Here is a 24,340-nt window from a genome sequence, read left to right as displayed (position 1 = left end):
ATTTGTTTGACTGAAATGTGTTGTTATTTTGTAATTTGAAAGTTAATTTTTATTAACATAGAACAGTTAATGAAAACATCAGTTTTCATAATTAAGTGTAGGGTGACCCTAGTAAGGTCTGTGATGACAAAAGTACCAATTGTTAATGTTCAATGAATTGATCAAAATAGTCTGTCAATTAATCATGCACACCAAGTGTTTGCTTAAATGACTAAGTGATATTCTGGTTTATAAACGTCATTCTCATTGGTAATGAACTATGCAATTTGTTGATTTTTAGCATGACTGTTTTATCGCTTGGAAACTTCAGTCAATATTTATTGCTTCTAATCCATCGCTAATCATCGCCAAAGAATGAAAAAGATGCAGACAAACATAACATCTTCAAATCAGTTATGCCAAACATTCAAGTAGCATGTAAGATTCATCAATCAAGTACATCATGCCATCTTTAAAAAAACAAGAAAGAAAAGGCTCGAGTTCGGCAAACAGAAATTGTTTTTCCCAGCACACAACATAAGTCTTAACCATATTAAGTTATATATTAGATTAGACTAACTAATATGAAGGTAGAGGGGATGCCAGTTAACCTCAAGCCAAAAACCATCCTCCCCACTACCACAACCCCCACGCACCATTATGAAGCCCACCTTCTCCTTTACCTCAGCCAAAAACCAGCCTCCCCACCACCACACACACCATTCTGAAGCCCGCCTTCTCGCCAACCGGGTGGCGCTCAACATCACCAAAAAGGTGGGGCCTGCTCCCTTGTAACCAATTATCTTTTATTGTTTGTGTTTTTGTTTTTGTTTTTTTCTAATATATTGGTTGACTAACCCTCTCCGTAAAACCAGGGGCGTAGCCACTAACACCGCAGGGGTGTCCCCCGTCCCATGTGAAACTTTTTGTAGTGTTAATATGCCGAAAAATTCCCGACCGACCCCTGTAAAATTTTGGCACCGACCCCTATGAAACTTTGAAGCCGTACCCTGTATGATTTCGAGACTACCCCATGAGATTTTGAGACTAACTCTAACAAAAAATACAATGACAATTTTATAAATATAATTATATAAACGTTATATAAACAATTTTTTCTGTTAAATTTGAATTTAATATTAACAAGTCCATTAGTCTAATATCCAATCCAATTTTTAAACCCAAAACCTAATTCAAACCCTACTCAATTTTTAGTCCAAAACCCAAAATCTCATTCTAACTTCTAAAATTTATTTTTTTGACCGCCTCTACTGCCTCACTTCGTTCTTTCGATGGATGATGACTACATTAACATACTAACGCCAAGAAAAAAAACAAACATGAAAATCGCCAATATTATGAGTATGATTGCTTCAATGCGGTTCTAGATTTGCAAATCTAAGAGTTTGGGGATCGTTTTAACGAGGTAACATCCGATTTACTTGTTTCGTTGAGTTGTTTGACTCCTTGTGATAATTTTCGGGCATTCTCTATTCCAAAAATATTACTATTGGTCGAGTTGTACCCATATGATTTTGATGAAAGTGATAAAAAAGACTCCCGGTTGAACTCGCGACATACATCGATAATTTGAAAGGAGATAAACGATTTAAAAACTTGAATGGTTTAGCAAGTCTTGTTCAATTGATGGTTCAAACAAAGAAACACCATTCCTTTGCATTGGTGTATCGTTTATTAAAGCTGGCTCTCGTATTACCCGTCGCAACCTGTAAGGCCCCGTTACCGGTAGCCCTACTTTCGTGTTGGATTTACTCATAAACGCAGTTCTAAATATCAGAGTTAATTAAAACATTCGCGGAATATAAAAGCTTTCATAACAAAACACATCTTGTCTTAAAACATCATCTTGTCTTTCAAAATAACCGAAACATTAAACTTAAACGTCTTGAGTCTTCCGATGCCAGCCTCTTATTCAGTGCCACGTGTCTCCTCAAGCGAGCTGCCTCATCCTACTCACCTGCGTGCATACTAAAATTCAGCTACGCTGAGTGAGTTCTAGTTAATCATACATTATACAATATACACAAACTTATATTCTTTCATTCATACTTTCATACTTTCTTTTGTATTAACTTGCTTTCATATCTTACGTTATAAAGAGCATTACGCCCTACATTCCTCGAGTATTATTAGGGCTCGGTACCCTCCTTCCTCGAGTATTATTAGGGCTCGGTACCCTCCTTCCTCGAGTATTAGGGCTCGGTACCCTCCTTCCTCGAGTATTATTAGGGCTCGGTACCCTCCTTCCTCGAGTATTATTAGGGCTCGGTACCCTCTTTCCTCGAATATTAGTAGGGTTCGGTACCCTCTTTCCTCGAATATTAGTAGGGTTCGGTTCCATAGTTCTCGAATATTAGTAGGGTTCGATTCCCTCTTCGTTACCATACAACCATACATCATACCTCGAGTATTATTAGGGCCCGGTACCCTCTTCGTAACCATACAACCATCCTTTTCTTCTTTTATTAACTTTATCACATTCATACACATAAGCATACATATCATACTTACCTTATACGTAGCGTTACAACCTGAAAGTACGTGCAATATCCGAAGATCGTTCACGTACCATCAGACAATCATTCATACATTTCACATTATTCACATAAGGCATACACTTATCTCTTAGGATAAGCGTATTAACAAACATATTGAGTATGCACACATACCCGAAAACATAACACATAAATGGGGCTAGAAACTCACCTGAATCCTGTTACGCTCTCCGTTAATCGTTATTCCCTTCTTGAGCTGTGCACGGCTAACTGTATAATATTTACATGTATCAATTAACTACTACTACTCATGTTGTATTTCTATCTTTATATAACCCACAACGAACGGGGTCCGGGGGCAGCGCCCCTGGCAGCGGGGTCTAGGGGCGGCAGCCCCTAGCAGGGTCCAAGCGAACTTAGTGTTAAGCAAACTTAACATTAAGCGAAGTTAAGCATTGAGCGAACTTATCACCAGGCGAAGTTAAGGCTCGGCGAACTTAGCTTTAGGCGAAGTTACAGTTAGGCGAACTTGGCTTAGGCAAACTTGCTTGCAAGCGAAGTTAAGCTTGCAGGCGAAGTTAAGCTTGCAGGCGAAGTTAAGCTTTACAGGCGAAGTTAAGCTTTGCAGGCGAAGTTATTCAGTTCAGCTACGGGTTTGGTTTTTATCAAGCATTTTGGCGATTTTAATACCCTTGTTATGGTTCGACATCTACGGTTTATCTTAAACGAACCGTACATGTTTATGGGTTTATTAGGTTCGTCATAGCATCAAGTTCGCTACTTTACGCTTCGTTTAGATCCGATCTATTATCGTTTCAAGTTTCAAGGCTAAACGTTCAATAAAACGTAAACTTTAAAGGTCAAGAACATACCTTTTGTGCTCGTTCGATCTTGGTTAGCTTGTTTGGGAACTCTAGATCTCGTGTAATAAAGATCTAATACCAACTAACGTTTAATCTCTCTCGGATCTTGCTCGTTTCTCTCTCTCGGCCGCCGGCCGTATGTTGTGGTGTATGTGTGTGTGTTTTGAATGTATAGAGAATAAGATGGAAATGAATGATAGTTTAGGGTTTAAGGGTGCTTTAAGGAGGTATTTATACCCCTTAAGGCTCATGGACCTAAGGCCCATTACCCTTAATCCATTAATTAAATCCAAGTCCATGATCTTTTCCATATTAGACGTTAGTGAAAATTATTAAACGCACGACAATTTAACGCAACTTTCTTTATTTATTAGAATATTTAGGATGTTACACAACCGCAACCGTTGAAAGAGCATTTTCGGCGATGAAGTATGTGAAGTCCGATTTGCGTAATCGAATGTGTTATGAAAATTTAAGCGACAAATGTATTTGTTACATTGAGAAAGACTTGCTTGTCAATGTTAAAGTAGATGATGTAATGGTTAGATTTCAAAAAATGGAAACTCGTAGAGAACAACTTTAATATATTTGTTTTCTAATATTTTGTTTGGTAATCTCTTTTTTTATATATATGTCCCGATTCGACCCGACAGTTGTATTAGTGCCGACCATAAAAATTCCCGACCCCTGTGAGAAAATTTTCTGGATCCGCCACTGCGTAAAACTTGGTTTTTTTGGCTGGTTAGTTAGCGTCTCTCCGCGTATGTGGCAGTGAGTGATGCTTTAACTAATATTTCCACAACACTTCGTCTTAGAAGTCAAGTAAAAAGAACCTTAATTGTCTCGATAGCGTTGTTGCAGCGGTGATACTCAGTTGGTTATGGTGGGGTGGCGACCAGTGGCGACATGGCCTATAAGGCGATAAAGAGTGTGTGGCAGGGTAGGCAGCCGACGAATGTGTCTCGTCATCAATGGTGGAGCGACTGGTTGGTAGTGGTAGTAGTGTGTATTCTAATTCTTTTGTAACCCAAATTCATTATGCATTCATCTTTTGATAACTTAACTTGCGTAAAATTTCATATCAATATCATTTTAACAAAATTTAATTCCAAATTTAGTTGGTTCAAATCCCAATTCTATTTTACACTATTCAATTTCTTAAATTCGCAATTTTGTTTTCAAGAACCAAACAAATCTTTATTAGTAAATAGATCTTGGTTGACAAGGATATCCTATATCTCCTTTTTTGTTCTGATGGTTATGGTCACTTATGGAAGTTCTTTCTAATATGGTGGAGAAGGCAGTGAAGGAAGGTATTTTGGTGGGTTTCCGAACTCCGAATAAGTGGCCGATGGTGTCTCACCTTCTTTATGTGGATGATGCCATAATAATAGGAGAATGGTCTAAAAGGAATTTGAAAAACGTGAACATAATTCTAGGATGTTTTCATATGTGCTCAGGCCTAAAAATAAATTTTTAAAAAATTAAACCTTTATGGTAGTATTGGAGCGAAATTAGATGAGATGGTTGGGGTCCTTAGTTGCAAACCTGGGAGGATGCCTTTTGTTCACTTAGGCATTTGTGTGGGAGCCTACATGAATAAAATTCATAACTGGAACGGAATTCTGGATATTTTTGAAAAAGGCTTGTGGTTTGGAAAGGCCATTCCTTGTCTATATGAGGTAGGGTCGTTTTAATAAAAATATGTGTTAGAAAGTTTACCGGTATATTATTTGTCCATCTTTAAGGTGCCAGTTAAGGTGGTGGAGAACTTTGAAAAGATTATGAAGAGATTCTTATGGGAAGGATTTATGGGGAGGATCGAATGATGTTCGTAAAATTCATTGGGTGGCTTGGGAGAGGGTGACTCTCCCTAAAGATAAGGGTGGTTTAGGCATCTCAAGGCTCAAGGATGTTAATAATTATTTGTCGGCGAAGTGGGGTTGGAGATATAAAATGGAAGAGGGGGGACTATGGAAAATGGTTGTAGAATCTATACATAACCAAATAAAGGGCAAAGAAGTTGTCCCAAGGAACAAAGGGATATTTAGTGTTTGGTGTAATATTGCCAAAGCTACAAATAAGTTAAATTGGGAAGGTAACATGTTGTGGATTTGATTAAAGGGAGGTAAGGAGATGGTCAAAAGATGGGCTTTTGGACTGACAATTGGGTTGACAGTATGTGTCTAAAAGAGAGATGTCCAAATCTTTACAAGTTGTAAAAGGAAAAAAGATGTAAGGTGAAAGATAGATTTTGGAGATTGGGTGGTAGCTGTGGTTAGGCGTGGAACTAGTATCGAAGCCCAAATACTATACAAGAATTGACTGAGTGGGAGAAGTATTTTCATTTTATGAATGTTTCTATGTGGAATGAAGGGTCGGACTCATGGGTTTGGCTAGGTGATAAAGGGGGCAAGTTCTCAGTTTGTTCGGTTAAAGGTTTAATAACAATAAATAAAATTATGGGTAATAATTATGTTATGAAGTGGAGTAAATGGGTTCCGGAGAAGTGCAACATTCATGATTTACTAAGAGAGCGTTGGAACGAAGCAATTTTAAAGGTCTCCGACAATATTTGCGCTTTGTGTGAGGTGGAAGGTGAGTCGGCAGACCATATAACAACGGGTTGTGGCGATGCGGCGCTTGTTTGGGAACACATTAGTCGTTGGTGGAAAGTGCCCCCTATTTATGGTTTCTCGGTTAGAGACCTCTTAGAGCTTCACAAGTCCATCAAGTTTGGAGATGTAGAGAAACACGTGCTTCATGGGATCATCGTTATTGCTTGTTGGAGTATTTGGAAAGCGATAAATGATAAGGTGTTTGAAGGAATCGAAGTTATTGTGGAAGACATTATTGGAGACATAAAATCACTTGGCTTTTTTTGGTTCAAGAATATGTCTAAGTAGATCTATAAGTTGGTCGAATTGGTGCAATTTTGTTTTCATGTAATTGTGTTTTCTCTTTTTGGCAGCTTCCGGGTTGTGTAGGTAGCTTGGTGGTGGTGTTGTTAGTGTTTTGCTTGTTTATATAAGTTAGCTTTACTAACGAGGTTGTTCTACGCCTTGCATGAGAATTTGCAGCGCTGGAGAGTTTGGTATATTTCATAGAACATAAAATAATGTTTTTAATATGAAAACTAATCAAATAAAAGTTACAAACATAAAATTACAAGTTACCACTTTCAATACAAAAAGTTTGAAATAATAAAAAATGAATGTGTATTACAAAATCAAAAAGTTTGATTACACAAAAGTTGACTTGTGTATGCTTAAAAATAAAGTCGTGGCATATCTAAAATGACATCGACACGCATTTTAATTGCTTAATATTGGATAACATTACCGCTTTCAATACAAAAAGTTTGAAATAAAAAAAAATGAATGTGTATTACAAAATCAAAAAGTTTGATTACACAAAAGTTGACTTGTGTATGCTTAAAAATAAAGTCGTGGCATATCTAAAATGACATCGACAGCATTTTAATTGCTTAATATTGGATAACAACTGTCACACTCGGCCATAGGGGGACTGTTTCACCCGAGTGTACAACCACGAAGCATACTAGTCTTGCTACTTAGATTGACCGTAGTTTTACGTATGCCTAAAAACTGAGTCTCTTTACTAGCCATGTTATAGCCTTTCATCCGTAACACGTGTATAAACTTGGATCCAACTATAGGTGCACTTATGGCCTAAATGTTATGTCGTTAGATTACCTTTATGAATCAAATGTTTTGAAAACCATTCAAGCCATGAGTATGAGTTTTGATTTTTTTAAAATCATATGTAAAGTGCTTAACGCCTTCACGTTAGTTTTAGAGTCAATGTACACACTTTTTTATGATCAAAATGTCTTTACTGTTTTATGTTGTGCATGTTATCTCGAACATGTAGTTACGAGAATATCTTTGTATGAATATCTAGATCAACTGATCTAGCTTTAAACCTTTAGTCTAATTTGTAGCTTTAAACATTGATAAAACATTTCTTGTGATATAAAAGTCATTTTTATTTAAAAATGCTTACTTTAGTTCGCATGACGTTTGGTGGGGCATGTTTTGGCCTAATAAGTTCGAACACTCTCATCAAGCTCTCCAGGAAAGTAAACGGGTCCCGTGGTTGATTGGGATTTATATTGTAACATCCCGGCCTCTTGTACCGCCAATATTGTACGCTCTGCCCACGAAGAGCTCACGGATAACACCCCGGCCTCTCGTACCACCAATATTGTCCGCTCTGCCCACGAAGAGCTCACGGATTTGTTTTTGGTTGCCCAAAACGCGTTGGTGATGTTAAGAGGCAGGACATTACTTATGAACCAAGGATCTCTCTTGTCCACGGCCGTTGTGGGATAGCCTAAGAGTGGGACGATGTTGTGTTTGCCAAGGATGTTACAAACAACCCCCCTATGGACTCATCGTCCTCGATGAGGCGTGTCCCATCATCCCGAACGGCACAGGAGTGGCTCTGATACCACATGTAACACCCCGGCCTCTCGTACCACCAATATTGTCCGCTCTGCCAACGAAGAGCTCACGGATTTGTTTTTGGTTTCCCAAAACGCGTTGGTGATGTTAAGAGGCAGGACATTACTTATGAACCAAGGATCTCTCTTGTACACGGCCGATGTGGGATAGCCTAAGAGTGGGACGATGTTATGTTTGCCAAGGATGTTACATATATGACTTACTTTCCTTAGACAAGAAACTCGACTACCGGTACCACATTTGTATATAAATCAGAGTTACGGGTTATTAGCGGAAGACTTTATAAAACATGTGGATTAAAAGTTAAATATTTACATTACAAAAGACGAGACGAGAGTCTCGTTTGGATTTACTTGTTTATAAGATTAATAAAATCATCATATTTTAATATTCAACAAAATATCCGAGCCATCGGATTCTTGAGCCTTCGTCCTTCAAGCTCTATTCTTGGTTACCTGCAAAATGTTATAAAAGTACGTCAGCAAACATTTGCTGGTGAATATGCTGACGCAAAAATATTTTCTTTTACTTTGTTACCCCTCGAGGGTTACGCAAGCCTCGGCCCATCTTGGCTTAGGAAAAACAAAGTTAAAACAACATCATTATAAACTCGAGTCTCTACACTAGGTCACCCCAGCAAAACACCGCAGCGTTTCGACGTACTTAGGTACCATAAATATACACAAGGTCATTCTCACTCGAACATACTTTGGTTCGGCCCATCGTGGTTGGAGGTCGTGACCAGACGTGGTGCGATGTGCCCTCCGCATTTAACCACATATGTAAAGATCCAGACAAACGTATACTACAGCCTGAGGGCTAGGCTTTTACTCTTATTTATAATGTTTTTAGAGACACGTGGCCTCATGTAAAGTTTTACACATAACACGTTTATTTATTTGAAAACAAGTTTGTAAAAGTGGGGCGTATTCACCTTTGATCGGGATCGGTTTCCAACACCGTCCTTGCGTTCTCTTTCTTGCTATCTCGCACCTATAGTACGAGTATAACCATTTGTTAGTCGGATATACAATCCGGCTTAAGACCTTTAGTCTTTATTTTACCTCGATGAACCTTTAGTCTATTTCTCAATTACTTGAAAACCTTTAGTTTAAAAGTATTGTTATAAACCTTTAGTTTATTATAAAACCCGACGTTTCTTCTTCTCTAAGAAACGTATTCTTTTTCTTTTATTATTTAATAATACTCTTTATTACTTAAATAATATTCATAACAAAGAATTATATATTTACACACATGTATAAATATATTTATATCTCTTTTCTTTTATTTTCTTTGTTATATCATTTATTCTCGAGGTATAGTATGATTTCGACTTAGGGCATAAGCCTTTAATATAATATTATATTATATTCATTTGACATTACGCCTAACCTTGTTGGCGTTTTGAACTTCCTAAGGATTCGAGCAGCACTTCCACGCCACTTGATCAACCCTTCTTACGTCAACGATCTTTTGTCGGCACGCTTCTCGAGGCACAAACACTTCACGGTATGTACTCCAAAATGGTCGTCGGGACGTCGGTACGGGATCACCTTCTTGATATACACGTTGTCGGGAAATGGCATGCTTATCGAGGTAGGGTACGGAAAACGAGGATTTGGGCACGTTTATCGAGATGGATCGTAGGCACGATTTTTTGAGGTGTAGTGAGAGAGTAGAGATAAGATTTTATGTGAAATTTTGGTGTGAATTTGTGAAGACCCGAGGCTACTATTTATAGGCATTTTCTGGGATCTCATCGCGGTACGCGATGGGTCCCTGTGCTGGCCTATCGCGTAGCGCGATATAGGCCGTCTGTGTCCCACGTAGACCTGTCACGTGGTGACACGTGGCAGGCGTTACGCCGCGTGGCGACACATGGCGGACTTGTTGCCACGTGGCGGCAGATACTGCCACCGTGTGCCGCGTGGCACACGTGTCAGACCACGTCATCGCGGTACGCGATGACGTTGGTTCAACAGCGATCGCGTATCGCTGTTGACCCTTCTAGAAGCTTTGACCAAACCCCTTCGCGTATCGCGATGGGCTGATCTTGTCCCCATTGCTTGGCGCGATAGGACGAAAAAAAAGTTGACATTTTTTTGGCCCGAAATTTCCGTGATGTTACATCCTCCCCACCTTGAAATAAATCTCGTCCTCGAGATTGCTTCATGAGAATAAGTGGGGGTATTTCCTTCTCATTTCGGACGCGAGTTCCCAAGTATACTCGGGTCCTCGTCGGGAATCCCATTTTACTTTCACGATTTTCAAGGTTCGTCTTTTAAGTTTCTTAAATTTTGAATCTTCGATTTGGATTGGTCGTTCTACGAATTTTAAGTTTTCGTTGATCTCAACATCTTTGAATGGCATCGAGAGAGATTCATCGGCTAAACATTTACGCAGATTCGAGATACGGAATACATCGTGTATCTCTTGCATTTCCTCGGGCAGTCGCAATCGGTATGTGATGGTACCAATTCGTTCTAGTACCTCAAAGGGTCCAACGAATCGAGGAATTAACTTTCCTTTCTTGCCGAATCAGACTACACCTTTCAACGTGAGACTTTCAAAAGTACTTTGTCACCGACATTGAACTCTAACAGTTTACTACGGACATCGGCGTAACTCTTTTGACGATCACGTGCCATTTTAAGTCGTTCACGGATTTGAATAACTTTTTCGGTAGTTTCTTGAACTATCTCGGGTCCAGATAATTGATTATCTCCAGTTTCAGACCAACACACGGGCGTTCTACACTTTCGACCATATAACGCCTCAAATGGTGCGGCTTGAATACTTCCATGATAACTATTGTTATACAAAAATTCCATTAGGGGTAAGTGGTCGTCCCAACTTCCACCTAAGTTTATCACACAAGCTCGGAGCATATATTCCAACGTTTGAATTGTCCTTTCGCTTTGCCCATCAGTTTGTGGGTGATAGGCAGTGCTAAGGTTTAACTTTGTGCCGAGTGCTTGTTGGAAGCTATTCTAGAAATGAGACGTGAAACGACTGTCTCGATCGGAAATTATGGACAGTGGTACTCCATGTAAAGCCACAATGTTGTTAACATAGATACGAGCTAGTTTGTCCATTGAGTATGACTCAATGATGGGTATGAAGTGTGCAGACTTTGTCAATCGATCCACAATTACCCAGATTGCATTGTGTTGTCGAGTCGTTTTTGGGAGTTTGGAAATGAAATCCATAGTAATTAACTCCCACTTCCATACGGGAAGTTCGGGTTGCTGAAGCAATCCCGAAGGCTTTTGGTGTTCAGCCTTGACTTTCAAACACGTCAAACATTTCGCAACATGCGAGCGACATCCCTTTTCATACCATTCCACCAATAGTTTGCTTTAAGATTATGGTACTTTTTGTCGCTCCAGGGATGCATCATGTATTTCGACTTATGAGCTTCGTTCAAGATTTTCTCACGCAATCCTCCAACAATGTACCCAAATTCGGTTTCCCATTCTAAGAATACCATCATCACCTTTGACTAACGAGTAAATGGTGCCATTGCGTTTTTCATCAGAGATTTGGTTTTCGTTGATCGCTTGAGTTTGAGCGGATTTGATTGGTCAACAAGATCGATTTGAAGTTCTAGCCTTAACGCTCAGACTCTTTTGGCCTTTTCATGTTCTTTACGACTTAAGGCATAAGCCACAACGTTGGCTTTACCTTCATGATAAACTATTTCGCAGTCATAGTCGTTGAGAGTCTCCATCCAGCGTCGTTGGCGCATGTTGAGCTCCTTTTGATCAAAGATATGTTTTAAGCTCTTATGATCAGTGTACACGGTAAATCTTACTCCATAGAGATAGTGCCTCCAGATCTTAAGTGCAAAGATTATGGCGCCTAACTCTAGATCGTGAGTTGTGTAGTTCTTTTCGTGCACTTTAAGTTGACGAGAGGCGTAAGCGATTACCTTCTTTCGTTGCATTAATACACATCCCAAGCCGGAATGAGACGCATCGCAAAAGACAACGAAGTCTTCAATACCTTCTTGCAAGGCTAGTATAGGAGCTTGGGTAAGCTTTTGTTTAAGTATGTCGAACGCCTCCTGTTTCTTTGTTCCCCATTCAGATTTGATATTCTTTCGAGTTAAGGAAGTGAGGGGGACAGCGATTCGAGAAAATTTTTCGATAAACCTTCGATAGTAACCGGCCAATCCCTAGAAGCTTCGAATCTCGGTTGGCGACTTTGGGATCTCCCACTTAGAGATGGCTTCAATCTTAGCGGGGTCTACTTGAATACCATTGACGTTGATGGTATGACCAAGAAATTGCACCTCGTGCAACCAGAATTCGCATTTCGAGAACTTGGCGTACAATTTCTCGGTCCTAAGAATTTCAAGTAACGTTCGAAGGTGATTTTTCATGATCGGCCTTAGACTTAGAATAAATTAGTATGTCATCGATGAATACGATCACAAATTTATCTAAGTAAGGCTTACAAATACGATTCATCATGTCCATGAACGCAGCCGGCGTATTAGTAAGTTTGAATGGCATAACGGTGAACTCATAATGGTCGTACCTTGTTTGAAACGCGGTTTTAGGAATATCATCGGATTGAACCTTGAGTTGGTGATAGCCAGAACGAAGATCAATTTTGGAAAAGAAGCTAGCACCTTGCAGTTGGTCGAACAGATCATCAATTCGAGGAAGTGGATATCGGTTCTTGATTGTAACTTTGTTGAGAGCTCGGTAGTCAATGCACATTCGCATGGATCCATCCTTCTTCTTGACAAAAAGTATCGGCGCTCCCCATGGTGATGAACTTGGTCGTATAAAACCCTTCTCGAGGAGTTCGTCCAATTGTTTCTTCAGTTCTTTCATCTCGGTTGGCGCGAGTCGATACGGAGATTTGGCGATCGGAGTAGTTTCAGGAATAAGATCGATCCTAAATTCTACTTCACGATCGGGAGGAATGCCAGGAAGTTCATCGGGAAAGACATCAACAAAGTCGGAAACTACAGGAACGTCTTTGATTTCTTTGGGTTTTGATTCTTCGGTGACGTAGGCCATGAATGCTAAGCATCCTTGATTCAAACATTTGTTAGCCCTTATCATGGAGGTTAGGCTAACTTGGCCAGCGTCCTTATCCCCTTCGGTTCGTATGGTACGTTTATCCGGGGATTGGAGTTCAATGGTCTTGCTATTGCAAAGGATACGGGCATGATTGTCAGATAACCAATCCATACCCAACACAACATCAAAACTAGCAAGAGTCATAGGTAGCAATTGAATAGGTGAAACGTAACCGGCTAATAAGATTTTTCCGTTTTCTAGAGCTTTGGAGATTTTAATAATTTTGCCATTAGCGGTCTCGACACTTAGAGTTTTGTTAAGTTTGATTAAAGGTTCGTTTAGTTGACTACAAAATTTATAATCTATAAAACTTAAATTGGCTCCTGAATCAAACAAGACTCTAGCATAGGCATTGTTAACAAGGAACGTACCGGTAATGGTTTCTGGCATGTCGGCCGCTTTCTTAGTATCCAAGACGAAGACTCTTGTGTTGCCCTTCTTGGGCTCGTTCTTTTGACTGCTACTACCCGCACCACCAGTCGCGGGCTTATTTTTGGGGCATTCGAAGCTAAGATGTCCCATTTCCTTGCAATTGTAGCAAGTCATCTTCTTTTTCCAACAATCGGCCATGGCGTGGCCGGGTTTGTGACACGATTCACAAAGTCATGGAGTTAGGTGGCATCGACCCCTATGGTATTTCTTACAAACCTTGCATTGTGGGATGCCGGGGTTGAAGCCAGACCTTCGTTGGTCGACTCCTTTACCCTTGAAACGGGTATTTCCTTCCTTCTTCGGGTCTTGCGTTGTTGCGACCTTCTTGTCCTCTTCTTTATTGTGGATCATTCCGCCCATCAAGTACCCAGCCAACTCCATCGCGGAGTCAGCGGTTTGTGGTAAGTGTGACCTCACCATGTCACGAATCTCTCGTGGTAGTCCCCATATATAGCGTGTAACTTTGCTGGACTCCGAGGTAACCAGCTGGGGAACCAATCGGCAGAATTCGTGGAATTTTGTATTATACTCACGAAGGTTTGTTCCAATAACCTTGTGAGACAAGAACTTGGTTTGAATTTGGTCCGTTTCATGCATCGGACAGAATTTCAACATTAGCAACTCTTTGAATTCGCTCCACGTCATGCTATACATCACCTCCCTTCCTCTACTCAGGATCAACGTGTTCCACCACTCTAGGGCCTCACCTTTAAACATTAGGGCAGAGTATTGAATCTTTTCTTCTTCCGAACACTTGCTCGTAATCACGATTGTCTCCATTTCTTCAAGCCACCTCACGGTCGTGATGGCTCCCTTGTCACCATGGAATTCCTTTGGCCCATAGTACTTGAAGTCTTTGAACGAACATCCACCAATTTTGAGTCTCTTGAATTCTTGGCGAACCCCACCATCAGCGTTTGATTCATGTACACTTTCATCTATACGTGAAGGTCTAGAACGGGGTTTAGAAACAGATTTTCGGGAAGGATTAGCCGAGTGAGAATGTTTTGTTTGTCTAGATTGGGACCTAGCCATGGATTCTTCCCTAACTGCATCCTTAATCATCTTTTGAATTCGATCCATAAACTTTTCGGGGATTGGATCTTCTTGTTCGTTTTCGGGTCCCTTTCCTTTTTCTTTTTGTTTTTCGGCTTCCTTTCGGGAAGCCTCAAGGTTATTACTTTGTTGAGACATATTATCTTTGCTTTTTTATTCTTTTATATCTGAAATTTAACGAATGTTCTTTATTAAACACACATTTTATTTCAACATTTGTATATACCATACAAGGTATATACAAGGATTATTACAACACCATTTATATATACATTCATACTCGATGTATATATATTCTTATCCTTACATCACTTAACACATTACACACAAACTAGATTACACACATACACTTCATTTCTTGAAACACGCCATCACCACCATTATCTCAATCCTTCAAAAACTTCTTAACAACCCTCGTTAGTTTGTTGCATTTGTGAAGAAGCTTCTCTCCCATCTTCTTCTTTTTCTTCCCTTCTTCAACCACCTTCTTTCTCCAATCATCAGTCTTGTGTAAAGCACGATCCAGGTGTTCTTCGTATGACTGCGGGATAACGTCGGAGTATCCATATTGTGGAGGTGGGTCGCGGTAACCCAATGTCACCATCTCGTAGTGGTTCCTTGGTTCAGGATACGGGACCTCAGTCATATCGGATGCAAGGTAGAAGAAGGTCTTTGCAGCTTTGTTATGCTCACGTATCTCGTTGGCTTGTTCTTCAGTTGGAATTTCACCTTGGAATGGTGGGAAGCTTGACGAAGCTTGGTTCTTAATCTTCTCAAGATACTGAACATACGGATCGACGGAACCGTAGCTTGGGTTGTGGGAAGTGATTGATCCATCCATTGATATCTCGTTAGGATTGTCAGGGTGCTCTTCTTCCGGTTCGGACTCTTCCACAGGATCCTCCTCTTCTTCGGGGTCCTCCTCCTCTTCCTCCATAGGTTCTTCCTCCTCTTCCATATACTGGGTGGTCTTGTTGATCATTGAGGGCATTTTGAAACTCTCGTAAGGCATCATCACCGTCATTCTTGGTTTGCGGGATGACCCTTCGCCATTGTTGGGTCGCGAGTTGACTTCGAGAGCGGTAGAGCTTCCAGTATGCCACCTTCGTTGATCGGAGTGGCATTGCATCCAGTCGGAGGATGGGGATTTTGGTTCTTCCTTTATTGGTCGATTTGAAAGGAAGGCATAGGATGGGTGTGCATTTGGGAAATATCCGGTGGGAAAGTATTGCGAGATCTCCGATGGTTGGTAAGTAGGGATCTACGATGGGTGGTACGTCGGTATAGGCATTATTAGTGGATGGTAACTTGAGTGTCTTGGTGGTTCGATTCTTTGTAGTGGTGGACTATCGGGTAATTTAATTGGACAATTCTCAGTTCCAGGGAAGTATATTGGTTTGGGACGTTCGATGTATTGGTCTCGGCTGAAGAAAGCCTCAAAGTAATCTTCACTCATGACGTCTTTTGGGAATTTGTAGTATTTTCTTGCTCTTCTTGCTTCACGATCATAATACTCCTTTATTTCTCATAAGACATCTTTGGTGGGTGGTTCAGAATGTAGAGAGGGAAAGGGAGGGTTACCAACCAATCTTATCCCTATTCAAATAAATAAGTAAAATATTTTCCTATGCTTGGATCGAAGCTTGTGTATTGTTTTATGATACCCAATTCGCTAAGATTGATGGCTCTGATACCAACCTGTCACACCCCCATCTTAGTCCTAGGAGCGTGACTCGACATTTGGTACCACATTTGTATATAAATCAGAGTTACGGGTTATTAGCGGAAGACTTTATAAAACATGTGGATTAAAAGTTAAATATTTACATTACAAAAGACGAGACGAGAGTCTCGTTTGGATTTACTTGTTTATAAGATTAATAAAATCATCATATTTTAATATTCAACAAAATATCCGAGCCATTGGATTCTTGAGCCTTCGTCCTTCAAGCTCTATTCTTGGTTACCTGCAAAATGTTAGAAAAGTACGTCATCAAACATTTGCTGGTGAATATGCTGACGCAAAAATATTTTCTTTTACTTTGTTACCCCTCGAGGGTTACGCAAGCCTCGGCCCATCTTGGCTTAGGAAAAACAAAGTTAAAACAACATCATTATAAACTCGAGTCTCTGCACTAGGTCACCCCAGCAAAACACCGCAGCGTTTCGACGTACTTAGGTACCATAAATATACACAAGGTCATTCTCACTCGAACATACTTTGGTTCGGCCCATCGTGGCTGGAGGTCGTGACCAGGCGTGGTGCGATGTGCCCTCCGCATTTAACCACATATGTAAGGATCCAGACAAACGTATACTACAGCCTGAGGGATAGGCTTTTACTCTTATTTATAATGTTTTTAGAGACATGTGGCCTCATGTAAAGTTTTACACATAACACGTTTATTTATTTGAAAACAAGTTTGTAAAAGTGGGGCGTATTCACCTTTGATCGGGATCGGTTTCCAACACCGTCCTTGCGTTCTCTTTCTTGCTATCTCGCACCTATAGTACGAGTATAACCATTTGTTAGTCGGATATACAATCCGGCTTAAGACCTTTAGTCTTTATTTTACCTCGATTAACCTTTAGTCTATTTCTCAATTACTTGAAAACCTTTAGTTTAAAAGTATTGTTATAAACCTTTAGTTTATTATAAAACCCGACGTTTCTTCTTCTCTAAGAAACGTATTCTTTTTCTTTTATTATTTAAGAATACTCTTTATTACTTAAATAATATTCATAACAAAGAATTATATATTTAAACACATATATAAATATATTTATATCTCTTTTCTTTTATTTTCTTTGTTATATCATTTATTCTCGAGGTATAGTATGATTTCGACTTAGGGCATAAGCCTTTAATATAATATTATATTATATTCATTTGACATTACGCCTAACCTTGTTAGCGTTTCGAACTTCCTAAGGATTCGAGCAGCACTTCCACGCCACTTGATCAACCCTTCTTACGTCAACGATCTTTTGTCGGCACGCTTCTCGAGGCACCAACACTTCACGGTATGTACTCCAAAATGGTCGTCGGGACGTCGGTACGGGATCACCTTCTTGATATACACGTTGTCGGGAAATGGCACGCTTATCAAGGTAGGGCACGGAAAACGAGGATTTGGGCACGCTTATCGAGATGGATCGTAGGCACGATTTTTGAGGTGTAGTGAGAGAGTAGAGAGAAGATTGTATGTGAAATTTTGGTGTGAATTTGTGAAGACCCGAGGCTGCTATTTATATGCATTTTATGGGATCCCATCGCGGTACGCGATGGGTCCCTGGGCTGGCCTATCGCGTAGCGCGATATAGGCCGCCTGCGTCACCACGTAGACCTGCCATGTGGTGACACGTGGCAGGCGTTACGCCGCGTGGCGACACATGGGGGACGTGTTTCCACGTGGTGACACGTGGCGGCAGATACTGCCACCGTGTGCCGCGTGGCACACGTGTCACAACGTGTCAGGCCACGTCATCGCGGTACGCGATGACGTTGGTTCAACAGCGATCGCGTATCGCTGTTGACCCTTCCAGAAGCTTTGACCAAGCCCCTTCGCGTATCGCGATGGGCTGGTCTTTTGTCCCCATAGCGTAACGCGATAGGACGAAAAACAGATTTTTCACTTTTAACCATGGAGTTTGGAAATTGGCAGAATTGATCCCTATACTTTTGAAAGTTGACATTTTTTTGGCGTTTTGTTATTTTTTTTGGTTTATGTATGTTAATCTATTAGTTAATTATAATCCATATTATATATAAATTAAACCTTATTTTATAAAAACCCGTCACCAATTCTTGTCATTAAACATTTTTTTACAAACTTATTTTCTTTATTATATTTTATATATATATATATATGTGTGTGTGTGTGTGTGTGTTTTACTTTCAATCAAAAGTATAATAAACTTAGTATAACGGTGAATTATATTCTCACAGTTATTTGTCGTTAAAATATTCAAAATAAGTTTTTTATTTATATTATAACTTATTATTTACCATTAATTATCTTAAAGGATTATTTGTTTATTGGCAATATTTTATTTAAATATTATTATCTCATATATCATAATTCTTTAAACATTTATTGGATTATATTATTTAGTTAATACAATACATATTATACATATTTAGTTATGCATTATTATCATTAAGATTAATTATTTAAGTATTCAAATTATCATAATTATATCTCGATTATATCTAAATAAATTGTTTATAAACTCGATTATATGTTTATTGCTTTTAGTTTAAATGTGATTTTATAAAATAATAAAGGTAATGCCTCTTTTGATTAAATGATATACAGTAATAATTTTTTTTTTCAATAATGATAACATTAGAGATCAATCGTTCGATCCATAACGACCTGAATCCCAATCATAACTCAAATCACATCGGAATCTTAATTCATTAAAGTATGTTATATCATTTATAATTAATTTATATTAATATTATTTAAACTAGGAATCCTTGACGGTAAATCCCGAAGGAGGTTCATCCTTCTCACATCCTCATTTGTATTTGTTCATCCGATCAGGTGAGTAATCAATCCCCTTTTTACTTATTTTTAACCTTTTTGGGGACATAGGCGTATCGTATCATATTTATCTATTATCTAGTATTCAAAATCGCAACTGTTTAATCCTTGTGTGTATATCAGTTGATGCCTAACTTGCTATTTGCTTACTTGCTTTATTTGAACCGCATTCGGAGAGGTCCAACATATTCTCAGTCTAGTATGATCATACGACCGTCGTAGTGGTCGGCGTCCGACGCATTGACAATGGTTTCACCGACACCTCATTTTTGGTAACCAATGCCCATTCGCATGGCAATGGTTTAGCCCTTTCTTTATGTTTGATTGTATGTGCTATGGTTTAACTATTTATCTCACATGAACAATTTGCATCTTTCTTTATATATTATATATGCTATTACTGTTGTGTCTTAAACTGGTGTTTTACTCACTCAACATGTGTTGTTGACAAAAATATATTTTATACGCATTTGCAGGTTATCAGCTTGGTTGTTCAGCGAGATGAAGATCACGTAGAGATGCTTTTTAGGATACAAACTTAATTAATCATTGTTGTAATTTTGTTATACTTGATGTACTTAACTGTAATTGTTTTATTTGAAATTATTAAATAGATATTGAAACTTAAAATGTTGCATGATAGTAACCTTGAGAAATGTGACAATCAGTTCACGCCCCGGCATTTCCGCCGTAGGTTAGGGTGTGACATGTGACATGTATATTTTTCATGGTAATGAGTCATCGAACATGTGTCGATTCCATATATCTTTAGCTAAATGACTAACTGGTCCCTCAACTTCCTAAATTGACAAAATTGGCATGAAAATTTTAGGGATGTTACATCCTCCTCACCTTTGAATTAATCTCGTCCTCGAGATTGATCGAATAAGTGTGGGTATTTCTTTCGCATTTCTGACTCAAGTTCCCATGTATACTTTGGACCACGCCTAGAATTCCATCGAACTTTAACAAGTTTCAATCTTTTCAGCTTGAGTTGATTTGGCTATCCTCAATTTGGAATGGTTGTTCTACAAATTTAAGCTTTTCGTTTATTTATACATCTTTTAAAGTTATTTTAAGAAATTCATCGGCCAAACACTTATGTAGGTTTGACACGTGAAATACATTGTGTACTCCTTTCATCTTTTCTGGTAGTTCCACTCGATAGGATACTCATCCAATCTTTTTGAGAACCTTGAATGGTCCAACGACACGAGGACTCAGCTTTCCTTTCTTGCCAAATCGAACCACGACTTTCCAAGGTGATACCTTTAGTAAGACATTATCACCTTCCTGGAATTCTAATGGTCTCCGATGAACATCAGCGTAACTTTTCTGTCTATCTCTGGCTGCTTTTAAACGTTCTCGGATCTGTATCACTCTGTCAATTGTATCTTGAACTATTTCAGGACCTGACATTTGAATTTCTCCAATTTCTGACCAACACAGTGTTCTACATTTAGCCCGTATAATATCTAGAATTGTGCCACTTGGATACTTGTGTGATAACTATTGTGGTAGGGAAGTTCAATTATGGGTAAATGGGTATCCCAACTACCTCCAAAATCTATCATGCAAGCTCAAAGCTTGTCTTCCAATGTTTGAATTGTTGGTTCCCTTTCTGGATGATAAGTCGTGCTTAAGTTTAAGCGCGTACCCATCACCTTCTGGAAACTTTTCCAAAAATAGGATGTGAAACGACTATCTCTGTGAGAAAGAATGGATGGTGGCACTCCATGTAAAGATACTATGTTATCCACATATAATTGTGCTAATCTATCCTTGTTATATGATTCCTGAATTGGTATGAAATGGGTAGACTAGGTTATTCATTAAGTTACGAGCCCATTCGCTATGCATTGTATAGCAAATGGAGGCTTATTCCTTAAGGTATAAGCACATTCGTTATGGAGACATTACGAATGGTGTCTCATTCGTTTCTAAAATATAATGAATGAGACAACATTCTAAAGAATGGGGTTAATGAATGGGAGCTGATGCATATATATAGGCAGTTCCTATTCATAATTAAGTAGAGATCCGAGCTTAAATTATCCAAGTACCGTTATCATGCCGGATTCTCTCCAGCTTAACTCATCCACCATAATGTATTTCCACCATTAACGTAATGAATAGTATTTAACGTATTCGTCTCGTGTTGATGTATCGTGTTAGCGGCTAGATCTTGGCTCGTAACGTGTTTCAACACCTATCGGATTTTGATGTTCAGCTTTAACTTTAGAGCAAGTTAAACATTTAGCAACATATATGGCAATATGATGTATATAAAATTATACATCTTTTTAACATCAAATAGTCTCCAAAAATTGCAAATTTTATCAAATAATGTTGTTCGAAGTATTTTCAGGTAAACCCAAGCCTCAAACGAAGAAACGAATGAAAAGCCAAAAAAAATCAAAGAAAACACTGACACACGCCCCCATGCTTTTCTGTGCAAGAAAAGACAAAAATCTGCAAGAAAAGACAAAATACTGTACAGATGGGCACGGGGTCGTGCCTCTGAATACATGGGGCCGTGGTCACCTTTCAGAAAAGACAAAAAAAATATAACAGATACCCAAAAACACGAGGCCGTGCCTCATGGAGCACCCCCCCCCCCCGGTGGTGAGTCATCATGTACAATCTGACAAAGCATTAAATGCGAGAGGACATATGGACACGGGGGGCGTGCCTCATGGAGCACGGGGTCGTGCCTGGTAGCCCAGACAACCTATAAATAGTGGAGCATGTTGCACTCATTTGATGTGCTTGAAGAAAACTTCTATGCAGGTTTCTCTTATAAAAACACTCACTTTACACTCAAATTAAAGGTCTTGTGGAGAGTTTGAAGGCTTGGAGGTTATCATCACCATCATCCATCATCATCATCATCCATCATCCATCATCCATCACCATTGAAGAAGGAAGATTCATCCACATTTGGTTAGATTGTTCTAGTTTGATCATGTGTTTGTCATCTTCATCTCTTTTAATGTTCATAACCATGCTCATTATGAGCTAAACTCCATTTACCATCTAATTTCTATGAAGAAGCTTTGTTTTACTTGATGATTATGTTGAACATGTGATTTAGTTTGGTAAAGTACATGGTTATTTTGTAATTATCCTTTGATGAATAAATGTTTTATCACTTTAACACAATAAATTAAGGTTGATGGTTAACAATCATTCATGATTCACACATGTTCTTGGAGACTAAAAATGGTAAAAATAATACATTGATAACTTATTCAAGATAAACATGGATCCTTATATTGTACTTAGAAATGATGAGATATAAGCTATGATATATTTCTCTAGTTTTGATAATTTTGAAATAACATTGTTAAGACGATTGCTTAGGTTATCATGCTAGTTAAAGAAATCATATGTTAATGGAATGTGTAATTATAGCCTAATTAAATCAACCAAGGGGAGGTTGTGTGAGTTAACTACAATCACCCGAAGTTGTTAGAATTGGTATTTGAGAAATCGAAGTCAATCCTAATCTTTCTACTTTACTAATCTGCTTGCCTACTTAAATTGACATTCTCGTGGTAGTATGAGATTAAGCAAGAATGGACTTGAAAATACGCATGCTACTTTCTTTATGTCATAGAATATGTTTAGTTAGAAATGAGGGACTATTCTATCGGATATTATTAAGGCAAGTTTATCACATGTTTACTTATTAATCATCAAGGAAGAATGTAGTGAATTCTTGATCTTAGTCTCTTAGATGGTAACCTTCATATAACTGAATTACTGATTTAGAATTTCTCTTCTTGTCACCTACATATTATATAAGTATTTCTATTAAAATATAAAAATCAACCCCAAAAATGATTAAACTCTCCGGTTAAAGAAAAACGAATATTTATTATTAGAAGCATTTGTGTTCACGGATCGATACTTGGTTCTTACCAATACTATTCTATATATATGATAGGTACACTTGCCTATGTTGTGTGTGTTTAGTGTTAGTAGAAATCACTTTATAAATTTAAAACACGATCTTGTGCGAGAGCAAAAACTCCCATAGGTTGGGGTCATTTATAATTAAGGGGGAATTACATATATCCCCTTATTAAGCATCCTGTTTACATATATCCCCTTTCACTCCCTTTCTTATGTGTAGATGCGTTGTGTAGGTGCATATGTATGAGTGTAGGTACGTATGTTTGTATATGTGTATGTATGTTTGTATGTGTGTAGGTACATAGGTTTGAATGTGGCTCGGTACATTTATATGTTTGTAGGTTGGTTCGAATGTGCAATTAAGACATAAATACAACTAACCTACATATATGTATGTAACATTATATGAAAGGGAGTGAAATTAGGGATTAATGGAGTTATACATTCACTTCTCGCACTTCTCGCTGTAATATCACTTCTCGCAATATATATATATATATATATATATATATATATATATATATATATATATATATATATATATAGGATAGGGTTATTCTAAAAAGAAGTAGTTTCCTAGGAAGACTAGGAATAAATCATAACCATTGGATCAAGTTAATCAATGGTTGAGATTTAAAATAATCAAAAACTGACATAGTTTCCGAGAATTATTCTTTAACCATAGGTTGTAATGCCACATGTCAAAAATCAATTGGTTCTTACCATTCTTAGGAAACTCTTTATTTTTATTTGAACTCTTTTCTATTATATATATATATATATATATATATATATATATATATATATATATATGTCTTAAACGCATTAACAATAGTTTACCATTACCATAGATTTTTCGTTTGATCAATAACATTCTAATCCCAATCGAAACTTAAATCACATTGAAACCCTTATTCTTTTGTACTTGTTATATCATTTATAATTAACTCATAATATCATATTATTTAACAAGAAATCCTTGACGATAAATCCCAAAAGGTTTATCAGTTCATTTTATCACATCATCATCCATTGATCTTTTGTCCATCCGTTAAGGTGAGTAATCATTATATTTTACTTGTTTTCAAATCTTTTGCGGACTTATGCGTACCAACTATCTATTTACACATTTTATTTATATTATTAAATGCAAGCTGTTAATATTTGTGTTGTGTATCAATTGAATGACTACTTGCTATTTAATATTTATTTATGTGTTTATTTATCGCATTCGGAGAGGTCCATCATTATAATCACATCATGTCGTAATGGCCGGCGTCCGATCGCATGACAATAGTTTCACCGACAATTCAATTACTCTATCATGGTAACCAACGCCCGATTCGCATGGCAATGGTTTAGCCCACACATCATTGATTGTTTGCGATATTTACATGTTATGGTTTGATTGTTTATACTCACAAATAGGGGTGTTCAGTA

The 24,340-nt window shown here is 38.3% G+C and overlaps 1 protein-coding gene across 1 annotated transcript; it reads left to right on the top strand.

Moving 5' to 3' along the window:
• The first annotated feature begins 5,820 nt into the window (after positions 1–5,820).
• Positions 5,821–6,264, top strand: LOC143568484 (uncharacterized). Its single transcript, XM_077054638.1, has one exon. The coding sequence runs from the start codon at positions 5,821–5,823 to the stop codon at positions 6,262–6,264; it is 444 nt and encodes a 147-aa protein (XP_076910753.1).
• Positions 6,265–24,340: the final 18,076 nt, after the last annotated feature.

This window comes from Bidens hawaiensis, unplaced genomic scaffold (genome assembly GCF_021521415.1).
Source record: "Bidens hawaiensis isolate Kalapana, Puna unplaced genomic scaffold, B.hawaiensis_p1.1 tig00023994_1, whole genome shotgun sequence".
Lineage (NCBI taxonomy): Eukaryota > Viridiplantae > Streptophyta > Magnoliopsida > Asterales > Asteraceae > Bidens > Bidens hawaiensis.
The sequence above is the reverse complement of the archived record's forward strand: the minus strand, read 5'-3'. Positions and strand labels throughout refer to the sequence as shown.